At 43.7% G+C, this 14,733-nt stretch overlaps 1 protein-coding gene across 1 annotated transcript in view; it reads right to left on the reverse strand.

Moving 5' to 3' along the window:
• Positions 1 to 532: 532 nt before the first annotated feature.
• Positions 533 to 14,733, reverse strand: part of ccser1 (coiled-coil serine-rich protein 1) — a 106,004-nt gene continuing 91,803 nt past the window's right edge. Inside the window, exon 12 of the mRNA XM_076099240.1 lies at positions 533 to 5,374. Coding sequence (XP_075955355.1) covers positions 4,550 to 5,374 — 825 coding nt within the window. The 3' untranslated portion in view covers positions 533 to 4,549. The remainder of the gene's footprint in view (positions 5,375 to 14,733) is intronic.

The raw sequence follows: 14,733 nt of genomic DNA on the forward strand, positions 1-14,733 counted from the left end.
ACACACACACACACACATGCCTGCACACAAACTCAATCTAACGTAATTGATTTTCTAAACACTTCCCAACTTTATGGTCACTGCCAAATGAAAACTCACTCGAATAGGTTGGAGGCGAATGTCAAATGAGGTAAAATGACGTCTGTCTGCATCTGCTGCCGTGCACAACCTTTTAAAGTCCACGTTACAGCTGGAAAAGTTTTCCTCAGTTAGTCTTTTCGAGTGATGGCCCTTAAGATTCTTCTGTCATTGCTTTGTTGTAAATTCTACTTTCAATCTTTGATTTTCTTCATTCTTTTCTTCAGAGATTTGTAGAGTGAAATCTACCTACCGAGCCTGGCAGACGGAGCCATGCTCGCTCCCATAGAAGCTGCTTTATTATTCCACTGCTCTTTTTTTTTTGTGGTGACAGAATCCATCATTCATTGTCATTGCTGTAAATGCGTCCCAGTCATTTCACAGACATTGTATAATGAAAAGTCTGACATTGGTGATGGAAAAAAACAATAATCAAATAATAATCTGGAGCGAATGTTTTCATACATTTTATTTGTATTAAATATTAACAATAAGGAGACAGTGGACAAAAATCCTCTGGAATTGCATGTGAACAACAACTGTGAGCGTGACAAAAAAAAAAATGGAGTTGGTGAAACTGAAGAGGAATACGTTGGGTAAACACACACTGCAAGGTTCTTTTGACCATAGATAAGCCCATCAAACAATTTCAAACCTGTTTAGAAGGACCATGGAAAGTGAGAACGGACTCTCTGAAGAAGGATTTTTCTATTTTCCTCCACGTATGGGCGGATTATCCCGAATGAATATATGGGCACACTGGTCCGGGGCTCACAGTGCGAGTCTACCCAACAGTTTTATATACCTAGACACAGACTTCATCCTAAACAGAAAAAAAAGCAGCTTTAATAGATCAACCGTCCACTTTTCTGAAACAGTTAGGCAAAAGTTTGCAAAGTCATGTCTTTCAAAGTAATCTCTCAAGCAGGAATAGTCTTAGTGCAAAGGCTGGATTTCACCTATGAGTGAGTCAAAACTAGCATCCGGTCTAACTGTAACATGGAGTTCATTAAGTTTGTCAGACCTGTTTTCTGATGCGTTACAATAGCCTGAACAACTTTGGTAATAGCTCAGACCTCTGACTGCATTTATCATTCATCAAATAAACAAACTTTATTGTTGTGTTTTCATCCGTTACGGCTGACAAACAATGTAAGTGAACCCATATTCTTTAAATGTCATTTACATGAGCACGAAACATTTGGGATCATGAACAGTGAACATCAACAGTTAAGTAATCTATGTACAGCTTAATTTCATTATCACATTAATTTGTAAAGAAAAGCAAAACATAATTACAGTAAGCATATTAAAAAGCTAGGACAGTGTAATCTCTGTGATTCATTAAAGTTATAATAAAAACATCATGATTATTACAGTGGTCTTTTCATGACCACTGTAATAATTTGTTAGTGCCAAGAAGCTTTTAGGAAACAGATTTTATGGCAATAAATAAGGCAAAAAAACAATAAATAACTTCACAACAAATGAAAGTCTCTTAAATGCACGGCATGTTGCTCAGTAGAATGAAGAATTGAGGTGTGTGACGTGTGCCCACTTCATGATTGCAGACCGTCGTTTCCCAGCAGCGAAATTCAACATCAGTTCATTCTTCCAATTACACGGGGAAGATGTTTTTCTAAGAGCTCAGTTTCCACATTTGAACTGCCATCTCAGATGTGGCTTTTTCCTTTCTTGATATGTCTCATAATCAGCAACCCACCTTTGTGGTTTCTCAGTTTGAAACACTGCGAGGGGGGAATGGATAGATATCCGAGAGGGCAGTGCAAACACAGCCAAATCCTCCCTCATGACATTTCACTTAGTGCCATTATGATGCATGCGTTGACGAGGGATGCAGATAGCTTCTTCTTAACAGGTCAGCCAGCGACACCGCATTGTGTCAGGGAAGGCTCGGTTCACATTGCAGCTGTGGTTCTCAGTCCCCCGGAGCCAGATTACTGCTGGCCGTCTACACTACCAGGTCGCTTAATTGCATTCAGCAGGTGTAAAATGATTCCCTGATTAGACAGCTGGAATGAAAATCAGGCCCCCAATGCTCAGGACTGAGAGCCACTGCAGTAGCGTCTGTTATAGATACACTGTGTGACAATACATGCTCTGGGTAAGTACGCTAAGCAGGGTAGAGACATGGAGGGAAGGAGAGACCCGGGACATGATAGTGGGGGAAGGAAGATAACCGATTGAAGAGGAGCACAGGAACAAAAGGAGCTACTTAGTTTGCATGCAGTGGAGAGGGATGCTGGGGGATAGAGGGAGGGGCATGTATAGGGAGAGATTAAGGGGGAGTAAAGAGTGGATGGATGGAAAAAAACAGAAAATAGGGTAGAGAAAGAAATAAGGACAGCAAGTGAAAAAGAATGGGGAGAAAAAGAGAGGAAATAATGTGCAGGTGAAGCAGAACAGAGGGAAAACTGTAGTTTCCACCAGTGGGAGCTGAGCTGTATCCCTTCAGGCTTTTCCTCACCTCTACCAGGTCCTTGCCTCATGAGGTGTACATTACAACAAACACAATCTGTACAACCTCCCAACAGCCGGGTGCCGTCTAGAGGCAGACAAGGTCAACAACTTCCCCAAAATCTAACATTCTCTGTAGATGCCGGGAGCGGTGAACTCCTGGCCTGTGCTTAGCAGCAGCGCAGGCTACCACCTCCCGGCCGACATTATAATATTTGTTTACCTGAAATCCTGTTTGACGCTTCAACAGAGCAAATACAAATATATTCAACAGTGGCAGATTGAAGAGGTTGTCATGCAGTCAAGTTGCTCACAGATTTTTAAAAGATGGGTTTTCAAACTTATCAAATCCAGGTCATGGCAGTGATGATATATGTAAATCTCTATCAAAAGCTATGAGTCCTAATGTCCCAACGACAGCATAGCCTCACAGTACCAAATGCCATCACGTTGGATCCCTTTTATAAAAGATGCCCAACACATCTGAGATCAGGAAGATAAAAGAAGGCGATCGTAAAAGGACTGGGTACCATCGAAAAACTCAAATGGAAAAGTTCGGTAAAACATGTTTTCTATTTCTTCCTTTTTCATGATCAGGTAAACAACTCTCTGTGCAGTATTATGTCACTTGGACAAGATCGGACTCAATTGATTGATTTTCCTTTTGAATCCAAAAGATGGATTTTGATTTTGTCATTTAGCAAAGCACCAGTAGGTCTCCCTGATCAATCCCCAGCCCTAAAGACGATGTGCAGAGGTTCATTCCAACACCTGATACTTTCACCCTCATTTAGGAAAAGAAATACAGAATGCAGGTTGTGCCAAATCCTAAAACCTGTTCTGTTGGTCTCATTTTCTGATGTGTTTTGATAAAGTTAGCTAAGGGTTCATTCAGTAACGCTTTAGTGTACAACTTGTCATTTTGCCATTATACATGTTGAATTATTGAAATGGCAGATATCGTATTTTAGAATGAAACTCTTCATGTCTGTACTGTACTAATCTAACATCGCAGGTACACATTGATTCTTGTATTTCTAAGCTAAAAGTTCTTGTAACGTCTTATCCATGTAGACTCAAAAACACTCAACAAGCTCGTGTCTTCGAGGTTTTGGCATGTTTGATTCCCTTCAAAATCAGCTTTATGAAACACTGAGATGAGGGTTGATACTGAAAAGTTATTTAAAGACTTTTAAAGTCACCCAGATCTCTATTCTGTTGCAGTACGAAATGCTCACCTCTAGTCTCCTGAATTTCTAAAAAGCATGCAGTAAAAGGTTCATGGATGTGGACTATCATCTCAACATTTGTCTTTTCATCTGGACGGTGGACATCAAGGAATGAGGAGTTGATCTGATGTAGGATTTGGCAATGTGAGTCAAATGATGGTCATTTCCATCGTTCATCAAGCAGCACATGTTTGAACTTTTAAAGATGATCAAATAAATGGATAAAAACAAAAACACAATGCAAACCTCATCTCTGCGTTAGCGAACTCTTATTTGTGCAGATTGTGAGGCAGCTATATCACAGAAGACGTCTCTGTGAGAGAGTGTGCGTCAAAGTGTGTGTGACTAGATCTGTGAACGTGTGCATGGATATGAGGCTGTGAGTCCTCTGTGCACGTTGTGGGTCTGTGGGCGTAAGCACATCTAAACTGTCAGCATGACACACACCGTGGGAGTTCTGATAGACGGGTGAGTGCAAACTCAAAGCCAGATATGTGTGTGTGTGTGCGTGTGTGTGCGTGTGTGTGTAACCTGGCATATGAGTGTGTTAAAAGGAGCAAAACGAAGAAGGAAATGTCAGCAAAAGGTTGGTCTGGATTGTAAAGAGCGACAAGCATGATTGTAAGCGCGTGTGGTTGGTGATTCAGGTGGAATTGGGACAGCGGAACACAAGCAACTTGTACCGAAGGAGCAGCAGTTATTTCTAGAAAGTCACACATTTTGTCGCTCAAGTCAATATGGATGGCGTAAATGTTTGTGTGCCCTCAACTGTCTCTCTGCGTCAGCGCTTGCAGTTCGGCAGTCTGTAGGGAATGTTGGAGGAAGACATTTTTACGACTGTAGCTATGCAGAGACAGAGGGCCTCGAGGTGGTTGCCCTAAGCGACCCGTAAACGTGGAGGAAGAGGAGGAGGAGGAGGAGGAGGAGGCTGGGGAAGGAGTAGGAGGTGGAGGGGAGGCTCGGATGGGCGATGAGATGCTTGGGGAGGGGCTCCCTCTGCTTGCAAGACTGTGGAGGCTCGACGAGGCGCTGGCCCCGACTGCACGAGGGATATGGCTAGGGGGGTGGTGCTCTCCTCCTCCTCCTCTCCTTGCCCCACCTGACAGACTCACTCCCCCTCCCCCTCCTCCCGGAGTCAAGGACTCAGAAGAGGAGGACACCCCCTCCGGCTGCCTGGAGGACAGAGACGGAATTGCGTGGTGTTTAGCAGCCGCTGAACCGGAGCCGGGGCATTGATTTGGACTATGGCCCAGGTGTGAAACTTGAAGCGGGGCTGGAGTAGTAAGTGAGGCTTGGGCTGACGCTGCAGAAGTGGCACACGACAAGTTGGAGGAGCCTGGAGCTAGATTGGGAGCAGGGTTACGGGCTGTGGAGTGTGCCAAGATGCCCTGGCAGTGGCGCTCCTCCCTGGCAGTGTGTCGCTCAGAGACGGGCGGGCGGCCATGCAGAGGAGGATAGTAGTGGGGGAGGTGCTGGTTACAGAGGTCCCCTCCGAGTGCTGCCCCCACTCCCCGCACTGCCCTTCGTTCCCTTGAAGCCAGGCTGCTGCTGCTGCTGCCTAGTCCTGACCACCGGCCTGGATGACTGGTCTGAGAGAGAAGAAGAGAGACAGAAACAGGGGAAAACACATGTTAGAGAGACTGTACCATTTACTCTGCTTTCTGTCTGTGTGATGTGGACTGAACGAGAGAGAGAGAGAGAGAGAGAGAGAGAGAGAGAGAGAGAGAGAGAGAGAGAGAGAGAGAGAGAGAGAGAGAGAGAGAGAGAGAGAGAGAGAGAGAGAGAGAGAGAGAGAGAGAGAGAGAGAGAGAGAGAGAGTGTGAGAGACAAGAGACAAACAGAGAGACAGACGGCATGAGAGAGAGCCCTGTTGAGTGTTCACTATAGATTGTTAATTTGGTTGACATTTGGAGAACGATCTCTCTGGGCTCCTGCAGCTTGTTCTAATTGTTTCTAAACCAACCGGAACCCTGCTCACTAAAGAACAGACACGCACATGCAGAAACAAACACACAGAAACAGGACAACGTGACATACGCATGTATTGAGATGTGCGCTCAAGGTACGCACAAAGCCCCACGCACAAAGCAGTGGGATCTCACTCTCTCCCTCAAGCACACAAGCACAGACACGCACACACACACACACACACACACACACACACACACACGCACACGCACGTATGCAAGCACACACACATGATGGGGAAGATGCCACATAAAGCTGGATGGCAGAAACAGGAGCCACCTGTTCTCTTTCACACTCCACTGCACCCCCTTATGCAACATATCTCAACACTGTCCCCCTTCTCTCTCTCTCTCTCACCCACACACACACACACACACACACACACACACACACACACACACGCACACACACACACACACACACACATGCACCCAAACCCAATATCACAACGGGACCAAGTGTGCAATGTTCAATAAAGTAGCACAATCTCATCCGACACTGAAGCTCATGGGAGAGTAAGCGGAGTTGACGTTTGCCGTCACGATGGCTGTGTGTGTGTGTGTGTGTGTGTGTTTTGTTTTTTTGTATGTACTGCGCTTATGTATGAGCATGTATCGGTGTAATTGTATGTCTGCACATACTGCATGCAACATGGGTGTCAATATGCATGTCTGTGTACATATATTTAGATGCCCAAGTGCTTTCATGGGTATGAATGTGATCATGTTTCTGTGCATGAAAATGTATATTACGTTCGTTTTTAAATGTAATTACTGTGTCAAGGCTGTCAACAGAAATTTGGTGTGAAAGGTAGAAGTGTAATTAGCCAGACTACAGCTAACTGAATACGTACAGTATAACAGTAGCAATGCTAATTCAATGAAACGTTTTCTATTCATAAGAATTTCAACCAGAAATCACATTAAAGCAGCGAAGGGAGAGAGAAAGTGGAACACCTTTATGTGTTTTGTAGTACACACTGAGCATCATGAATTGTGTCGTACTGATGATTTGGCTCAGTGCTTTCTATGCGCTGGATTTAAAAGGACAAATTAAGGTATCGGCTTTAATTTAAGTACAAGAAATACACACCTTCAATGAGTAATTGGACAGACGGATTATATTGAATAATGTAGTATATCTCACGCAGAGTGTAACACTAATTATATCATGTGGTTAGAGAATTCTGTTGGTGCAACGGCTTGTGAAAGTTTCCAGCCCCTGAACACCGCCAGACTTTTAATATCTATCTGCTATTTCTAGCTTTTTTTTTTTTGCATTTCAAAGTATGAAAGGATTCTATGAGGATTTAGCTGTGACTGTGCTGGGCTCTAATTTAGTCTGAGGCGGTATTGAGTACAGGTTGGGGTAAACAGGGTAAACCTTGCTTTGAACCTTTCTGTACTTGATATCAATAATCATGATTAGGAAATAGAGACAAATATATTTATTGTCTTACTTTAAAGATACAGTAGAGGGAATGTCTTGTAGTTGGTATATTTCTTATATTATTATTTATTTATTTTTATCTCTAATGGCATACACTATGTGTAGGCCAGTTCAAATGATGACTACAAAAGACTGCTACATTTGTTGATTAAAATCTGTCCATGCTGCGTGTCTCTGATGCTTGTGTTCCCCCACATACAGTACACAGAACAAGTTCCTGACATGCTCATTTCATTGTTGGGATGGCTTTCAAAAAACCTGAATTACAGCCAAACAATCTGCACTTTAAAAGCTCGGTCTCTATGTCCTTTCATGTCCACAAAAAAAAAGAGAAAAAAAAAAGAACCACCATAGCGCTCCGCCAAAACATCAAACAGTATGTCGTTGTCTATGCAGCTTACTTAAAGAGCTCGGGGAGTGCGTCTCTGCTTTCTAATGGGCACTAATGGGTGCATAAACACTGCAAGACTTCTTGCAGATTGCTTGATCTAATTAAGAGGAGTGAGAATTTCCATTCCAGCCAAATTTCCAACATAGGGGCGCTGTGAAAAAACATAAGGGTATTGCCACGGTGTTGAATATCCACCGTGGTGGTGTAGGTTCATGTGGGACGGCTTAATTAGGGCTAAAGCTCTTCTGTAGTGTTTTTCCACCCTCAGACATTGGAGAAAACAACAGAAGGTAAGGCGAGAACAGTAAGATACAAATTGGCAGACAACTTTGAAAGAAATAATTACCAGGCACAGTATAAAGAGATGGTTGTAGAAACATATGCTCTGTATCAAAGGGGCACTGCTGATCCAAGTTTGGATGGAGGAAAGAAAAAACGTAAACAATTCATCAAATGAATCAAGCATAGGCGTAGGTTTCGGGGCGGGGGACACACACGGGGGAACCCCCCCCAACCCCCCCTCTACCTAATAAAAACTTGAAAGTAGCAGAGGACTTTTATTTTTGAATAACCGCTTGTACACGACTCGACTCACAGACGCAACAATGCCTCCGGCAAACATGGGGCAGTGTGTAATCTCAAAAGCAACGGTTGCAATCTTCCATAAAAAACGGAAACAAGAAGCACTGTTGAGCCTCCACTTTGACAGATAGTGCAGGCTGCTGCTGCAGGAGTCCTGTGGGAGGACTGGAGTAAACACAAGTTAACCAAAGAGCCGGGATTCTAGTCTGTCAACTATACCGCAATATAATATAATAATCGGTCATAATAGAATAGGTTGCTTTTTACCATCTCTGCGTCCCCCTCGCTCATAGACGCCTTTGCCTTTGTTAGGGACTGTTTCCTTACTGCAGGATGCTTTCCACTTAAAAGCATGGGGAAGTGGCTATAAACTGCACTTTATGGGAAGTGTGGTGAAGTGAACATTCGTGCGCACAATAAGTGGCACAATGGTGAGATTTATGCCTGATCAGAAGTGTTTTCTGTTGGTTTCGGTTTTCTACCTTTGATGAAGAGCAGCCCCAAGACGCTTCCCCGAACATTGTCTCATCCAGAGACCAGGGGCCCCATTACGAACACTTATAGGTCTAATATCCTATGACAGTTTGATAACTGCACTTAGGATCGGAGTTTAGCTATCACGGAACCATCCTAACTAAGGGAAAGTCCAAATTAGGAACCATAAATTAGGATGGCATACACCAAGTCCTAAATTCAAAATAACTGCAACACATGTCTCGCCTAACTGGCGCCTAATCCAAAAATGGGCAAAGAGGAGGATCGTCGGTGGAGCTGAGACGGGCCCGGGTGATGCAGCATAGCAGAAAGCTAGCAGCAAGCGAACTGCGACTGCACACACATGTCACTCAAAGCGGCCACGCCCTTAACTATGCCTGATTTAAAGATTTAATATAATTGAAAGAGTGAATTTTAATATAACTCAGCCCCCGTCCCGGTTGTCATGAACAGGGATATTAGCTATAAAGACCGAAACCATGTTTGCTGGTTTATGGGGATTGACTCGCTTTTGGATGAGCTGCAGTTTTTGGCACTTCTTCACTGCACCGGAGTGGACTGCCAAGACGATAAAAATAATAAATTAATAAACAGGTGACACGATTAGTGCCTCCGGTTTAAATTGAACGCCCATCTTTTTTTTGTCCATGATGACAAGTGAAAGCTGTTGATATAATTGCTCGTAGCCCCCTGGTACATCCTAAATATAGATACAGACATGACGGGACGAGTGCCGACTGAAGAATCTAATTTACAGGGATAGTTAGGATTTCTGAAGTTACGATATGATAGCAGGTCTGAGGTGGGATAGGACACAGCCATGAGTTTAGGAATTGCTTCTGCAATAGGAAGACATAATTGTTCCTAACTTTGAAACTTAAGGATTTTCTGTAATGAGGCTCCAGAGACCAAACGGGGTTCTGTGTCTGTCAGATGGTCTGGATGGGACACTACCTTACCAGCAGAGGAATAACGTAACACACAGCAAACTATAGGACAGGTAGGTTTTTGTCTTGAAATATTATGACTTTATCGTCATCAAATTATGACTTTTAATATAATTAAAAGTCAAAATATCCTGACTTCTTTTCTTCATTATGACTTATTAACCCCCCAGGGCCCCCCCCCCAAACATACACCTTTGAGTCAAATGCAAATAAAAGCTGGGGCGGCGTATGTGTGAGTGCACAAGAGGGGCAGACAGACAGAGAAAGAGAAAAGACAAAACACAATAAAAGAGAGGAGTAAACAAATTCAGAAAAAGGTGAGAAGACTGCGGAAAAAAGAATGAGAAGCTGATTAAAAACAAAGATAAAATAAAAAAACATTAGAACAGACCGCAAGGCGCAGAAAGAAAGAGAGCAGGTCTGATTTACAAACTCGGGTGTCCTTTCTCAAGTACACGCTCTGCGGCAAGCAGGCTGCCTCTTCTCCAGTCACAGAACTGCCTGTGTGTGTGTGTGTGTGTGTGCAAACACTCTCGAGTCTCACACACACAGTCCTAAACACACACACACACACACACACACATATAGACCTGGGTAAATCGGAGAGATTTAAGGGGGCCTCTCCTGCAAACTTAGTTTTTATTGGGCAGTGAAGAACATAGCAATGTGGTAATGGCCAAGTTTGCATAAAAGAGCTCCTTAAAACCCTAAAACATCCCTGTACAACGATTGCTGTTGCCTGTCAATGTCGTTTTTATACTGGCAGAAGATTTATTTCCTGATTTTTCCTCCCCTCAAACAAACTAAACCTAACTAATTATAGAGAATGGAACAAACTGCAGCAAGGTGTAAGACAGGCCCAAAAGTTTCTTCACAGTCAAATTAGGGGTAAAAGTTTGTAAATGTGAATTCTTTATCTTCTTTGACACCCACATACAATGTGAACAAAGTAATGCTGCGGTTCTTTAGAGTGTGAAATGCCGGGGTGTTCAGAGCGGATACAATAACAGTGCAGTACAGCCACACAGATGGTATTTAGACGTTTCCCAACCGTGAGCCCAAACCATCCGGTCTACCTTCATCTTAACAGACAGTCATTCATATGTGTATGCCCAGTGTGACAGAAAGGTATAGTTTGCAAGGTGCAAAAACCCAGGAGCCAGACTAAAACAGATCTTTTTAAGTGAAGAGGCAGCAGACTGTACATCAAGCTCATTTGGAGAAACTATAATTTCCTTAGCTCCTGCCTAGGAAGTATCATTGAATATTCAGAGACAGGTTTTGCATAGCAGAGTCTCCCACATCAGCTGAAGGCACTTTGCAGGAAACACCTGCAACAATCAAACAAGGGGTGAAACTGCAGCTTGAGTCTGGTGTCTCAAGGACAAAGCAAACCTTTACTTTGAACTGGGAGGTTTTCATCAATACACAACCCCCATAGGAAGTGAGTCTTTTGCACAGCCGGGAGCAGCATCCTCCCTCTCTCCATCTTGACTTTGTTGCAGTCTTCCATCTTTATGTCTCTTCTATTCCCTGCCTCTCCCCACTATTGCCCTATACGGCTCTCCCAATTTTCTGACTGCCGTCTCACTTATGAAGTGAAATTCAACTTATACGATATGGTACAGGGGAGCACATTAAAATTCAGGAAATACAGTAGCAGTAAATCTGCTACCGATCAGGATAGTAATTTCCCCAACGTAAGAACAGGAGAGGACAGGACAAAACAAGTAAATACAGTTAGGGGTCAGAATTAATGCTGTGAATTACTGGAGTAGGCAGGAAGTGCAGGAAAGGACACAAAAAGCAATGCTGAGACAAAAGAGCATTGCATATTGTTTGCTTATTGTAGTAATGGTCAACTACTTTGTAAGTAACATTGTCTCTTAGTTACATTTACATACGTGTTTGTGTACATTTGAGAGGTGTTTGACGATGTGTGCCAAGTCCTTGAAATCTAGCTTTTTTTTTTCTTCTTTTCAGTAAATATGAATAGGAAACTGCTTTTAACTGCGTGGGTATTTGAACTTTGGAGGTTGCCTATGTTAACAATAAGCAGGTTGATCTCTTTCAGCCTAATCAGGACCTTTGTCAAAAATAATGCTGAATATGTGGGTTCATGAAGTCCAGAAGGCATAAACATCGTCGGCTCCCCTTCCCCGTCTGTCTCCGTCTTCTGTCCTTTCCCTGTCTCACTCTCACTTTGACCTCCCTTCTACTCTCATCTCTCACCTTGTGCAACACTCTGCCCTCCCTTTGGTCCTTTCTTCCCTCTTTCTTCGTTATGTAACTTGGTGCTTAAGAACGCCAGCAGCAGGAAGGGCTGAATGGACCCTGACAGCTGTTGGATTGATGGTACGCTGCTGTGGTCTGGAGACCATATAGAGAGAAAGAGAACGAGGGGGAGGAAGGGAAGTTTTTTTTCTTATTATTTTTCCGGTGGTGACAGTTGGGGTGGGGTTGGAGCTGTACTGATGAAAAAAAAGACGGCGCGGACCAAAGTTGAGCTTACGTCACTCCAGTTGTCAATCCAGCCCACACTGCAGCAAACTGCCAACCAGCTGGCTGGATGTCACATCCTGGACGTCCCTGCTGGAGGCACACACTGAGAGGCAGGACACTAATGTGATGCACTGCACAACTAATGGGCTCACAAAGCTCCCAATCTTCCTGTCACTGCACGACTGCAAAATTATCGAACATTAGGCTGATGTTATATTGAATAACTGCAGTCAAACACAGTAACCTGCTGCAACCCACGAGTCTCAAACAGGGTTGTGCGCGTCTGTAACTCGATAAATATTTAGACTTACAATACCTCAGACAGGGCATCTAGCAATGTGGCTGAAGGCCTGAATATATAACAATGTCTGGGACTGAGTCATCTCTTGCCTATTTCACTACAAAGAAATTCGGAAAGAAAACAAACTTATTTACAGCAGTCGCCTGTGGGGAATTTTGCAAATATTATAACCATATACGCAGCACATAAACCATCACATGCACTCCCACATGTTTGAACACACACTTGGAAGAGGTGTGAATCTGGTGGAGGTCACTGTAAGATATTTAGGGGCATATTAACCATTGCTGCTAACTTGATGCCTCTGTGATATTTAAGATCTCCCCACAGCTTTGCTATCATAAGAACCGGATGTGTTGATGTTGGTGCGCACAAACTATTTTCTGTACCTGTCTGGTCCAAATAATTTAGATTCAAAGCACTTCATACACACAGCGCCGCCCCGTTCTCTGCTAAAGCACCTGGGGAGAGCAGGACCGGTGTGGCGAATACTGTATAATCATAATGCAAATGAGTCCACCTTGTCCTCTGGTGACTTTTATTGACTTTTGGAGCACCCGGTCATCATTGTCCCCTTTAAAACAACTAAACTCTGAAGTCACGCTTGAATGGACAAGAAGAATTGAACTACCTGGGGTCATGAGATCACTTTTAGCCAATGATGTACAACAATTTATGGAAAACTTAACTGTCAACAACAAAACAAAGGAGAAAAGCCAAGTAGCTCAAACTGGAGGTACTTGATACCATCACAGACAGCTTAATGGTACGCGGCTAATGAGGCGTTTGGAGCTCCAGCTACATTTTATATTTGTTTGTTGTATCTGTTTTCGATTGCCTGCATGTAGATGCCGTCGATAGTTACTGTGTGTATCTTGCAGGCACACAGCTCATTACACGTTGCCTAGCAACAGCGAGACTCGTGTCACTGATAAAACTCGTCAGTGCGACCCGGATCACAGCTGCAGGGGGTCGGGAGCATCGCAGTTCACCTTGGTTTTGAGGCATCCAATGGGATCGCTGCCTAAGACTGGAGTGGCTGAACTTGGGTCTGATCAGTGATTCTTAGTCACTACTTGTGATTGCCGATGTTGAGAAGTGTGTGGCCCCCGGACTTCCAATTGGCTGGCAAGTATCGTACCGTGTGCCATGCTGTGGCCAGGAAGTCTAATGAGGTTTCTTGAGCAGCTCTGATGGGCATAGATGCTGAGAGTCTGGCATTGCTCATCAACCACCATCCCTAACAGGTCTGAGTGTGCACGCACATACGCCTGTGTGTGCGTGTGTGTAATCACGGCGAAATTCATCGACCACCAGCCTGTGCCAATATGCTTGGTGAAACATTGCCCAGAACCACAAGCAGGAAAAGCGGGTGGAAAAAGGAAGGTGAGTGAACGAGTAAAGATGAGGGAAGGAAATCAGAGAGGATGGAGGGAGGGAGAGATGGGAGAGAGAGAGTGAAGTAGAGTAAAGGGGGGGGGGGGGACAAATAACATAACAAGGAGAAAAGAGTGGGTCAAAGAAATAAAAGAGAGGGGGTGACACATGGGTAATAGTGAGGTAAAACTAGAAAAGAAGAGAGGAGAGGACAGCAAAGGCATAGATAGTCGGGTGGGTGAGAGGAACAACGGGGGACAAAGTGAGAGTAAAAGGTGACAGCACAGACCCAACCTTACAGGAGATCAAAGAGAGAGCTAATTAGAAAGCTAGAGTCGGGGGTGAAGAGAAGTGAGAGAGGTAGCATCAATAAAGGGAAAGAAAGAGAAACTGTTGGAGTCCTTTTGATGGAAAGCTGCACGGTGCAGAGGGACATGAACTATTCAGGGTTGTAATAAATGTGTGTCAACAACATACACTTCAAGGGTCCCATTGGTATCCAAAGAAAGACTAGGCCTCATTTCCCGACAATAAAATCCTGTTAAAATAGCAGTCGCAACTAATATTTGATCCTGTCTGCTCTGTAAACATTGACCCTTCTAGAAAGTTCAGCATGTGTACGCCAACTTCTTTGTAGGTATAACACTGAAGGTTTTGTGTACCAACAGCGCGACTTCTATTTATAAGGATTGCTGAGAATTAAATGCCTGTCACGTGCTGCTGCTCATTTCGGCTCAACGGGATTGTCTGCCTGATTTAATGCCTAATTTAAGTAATAAAAACGTAATTATCCACGACTCAATTACCCATTAAGCTTCTAACATCTATGTATCCATGTCACCCTGAACATAAAAAACACCTATTGCAATCCAGTATTCGTCTTTGCTGTTGAATCCCCACGAATAGCATCCCCATATCCATGCTTGGATCTTTTAT

This window comes from Anarhichas minor, unplaced genomic scaffold, assembly GCF_050575085.1.
Source record: "Anarhichas minor isolate MPS153535 unplaced genomic scaffold, ASM5057508v1 ptg000025l, whole genome shotgun sequence".
Classification (NCBI taxonomy): domain Eukaryota; kingdom Metazoa; phylum Chordata; class Actinopteri; order Perciformes; family Anarhichadidae; genus Anarhichas; species Anarhichas minor.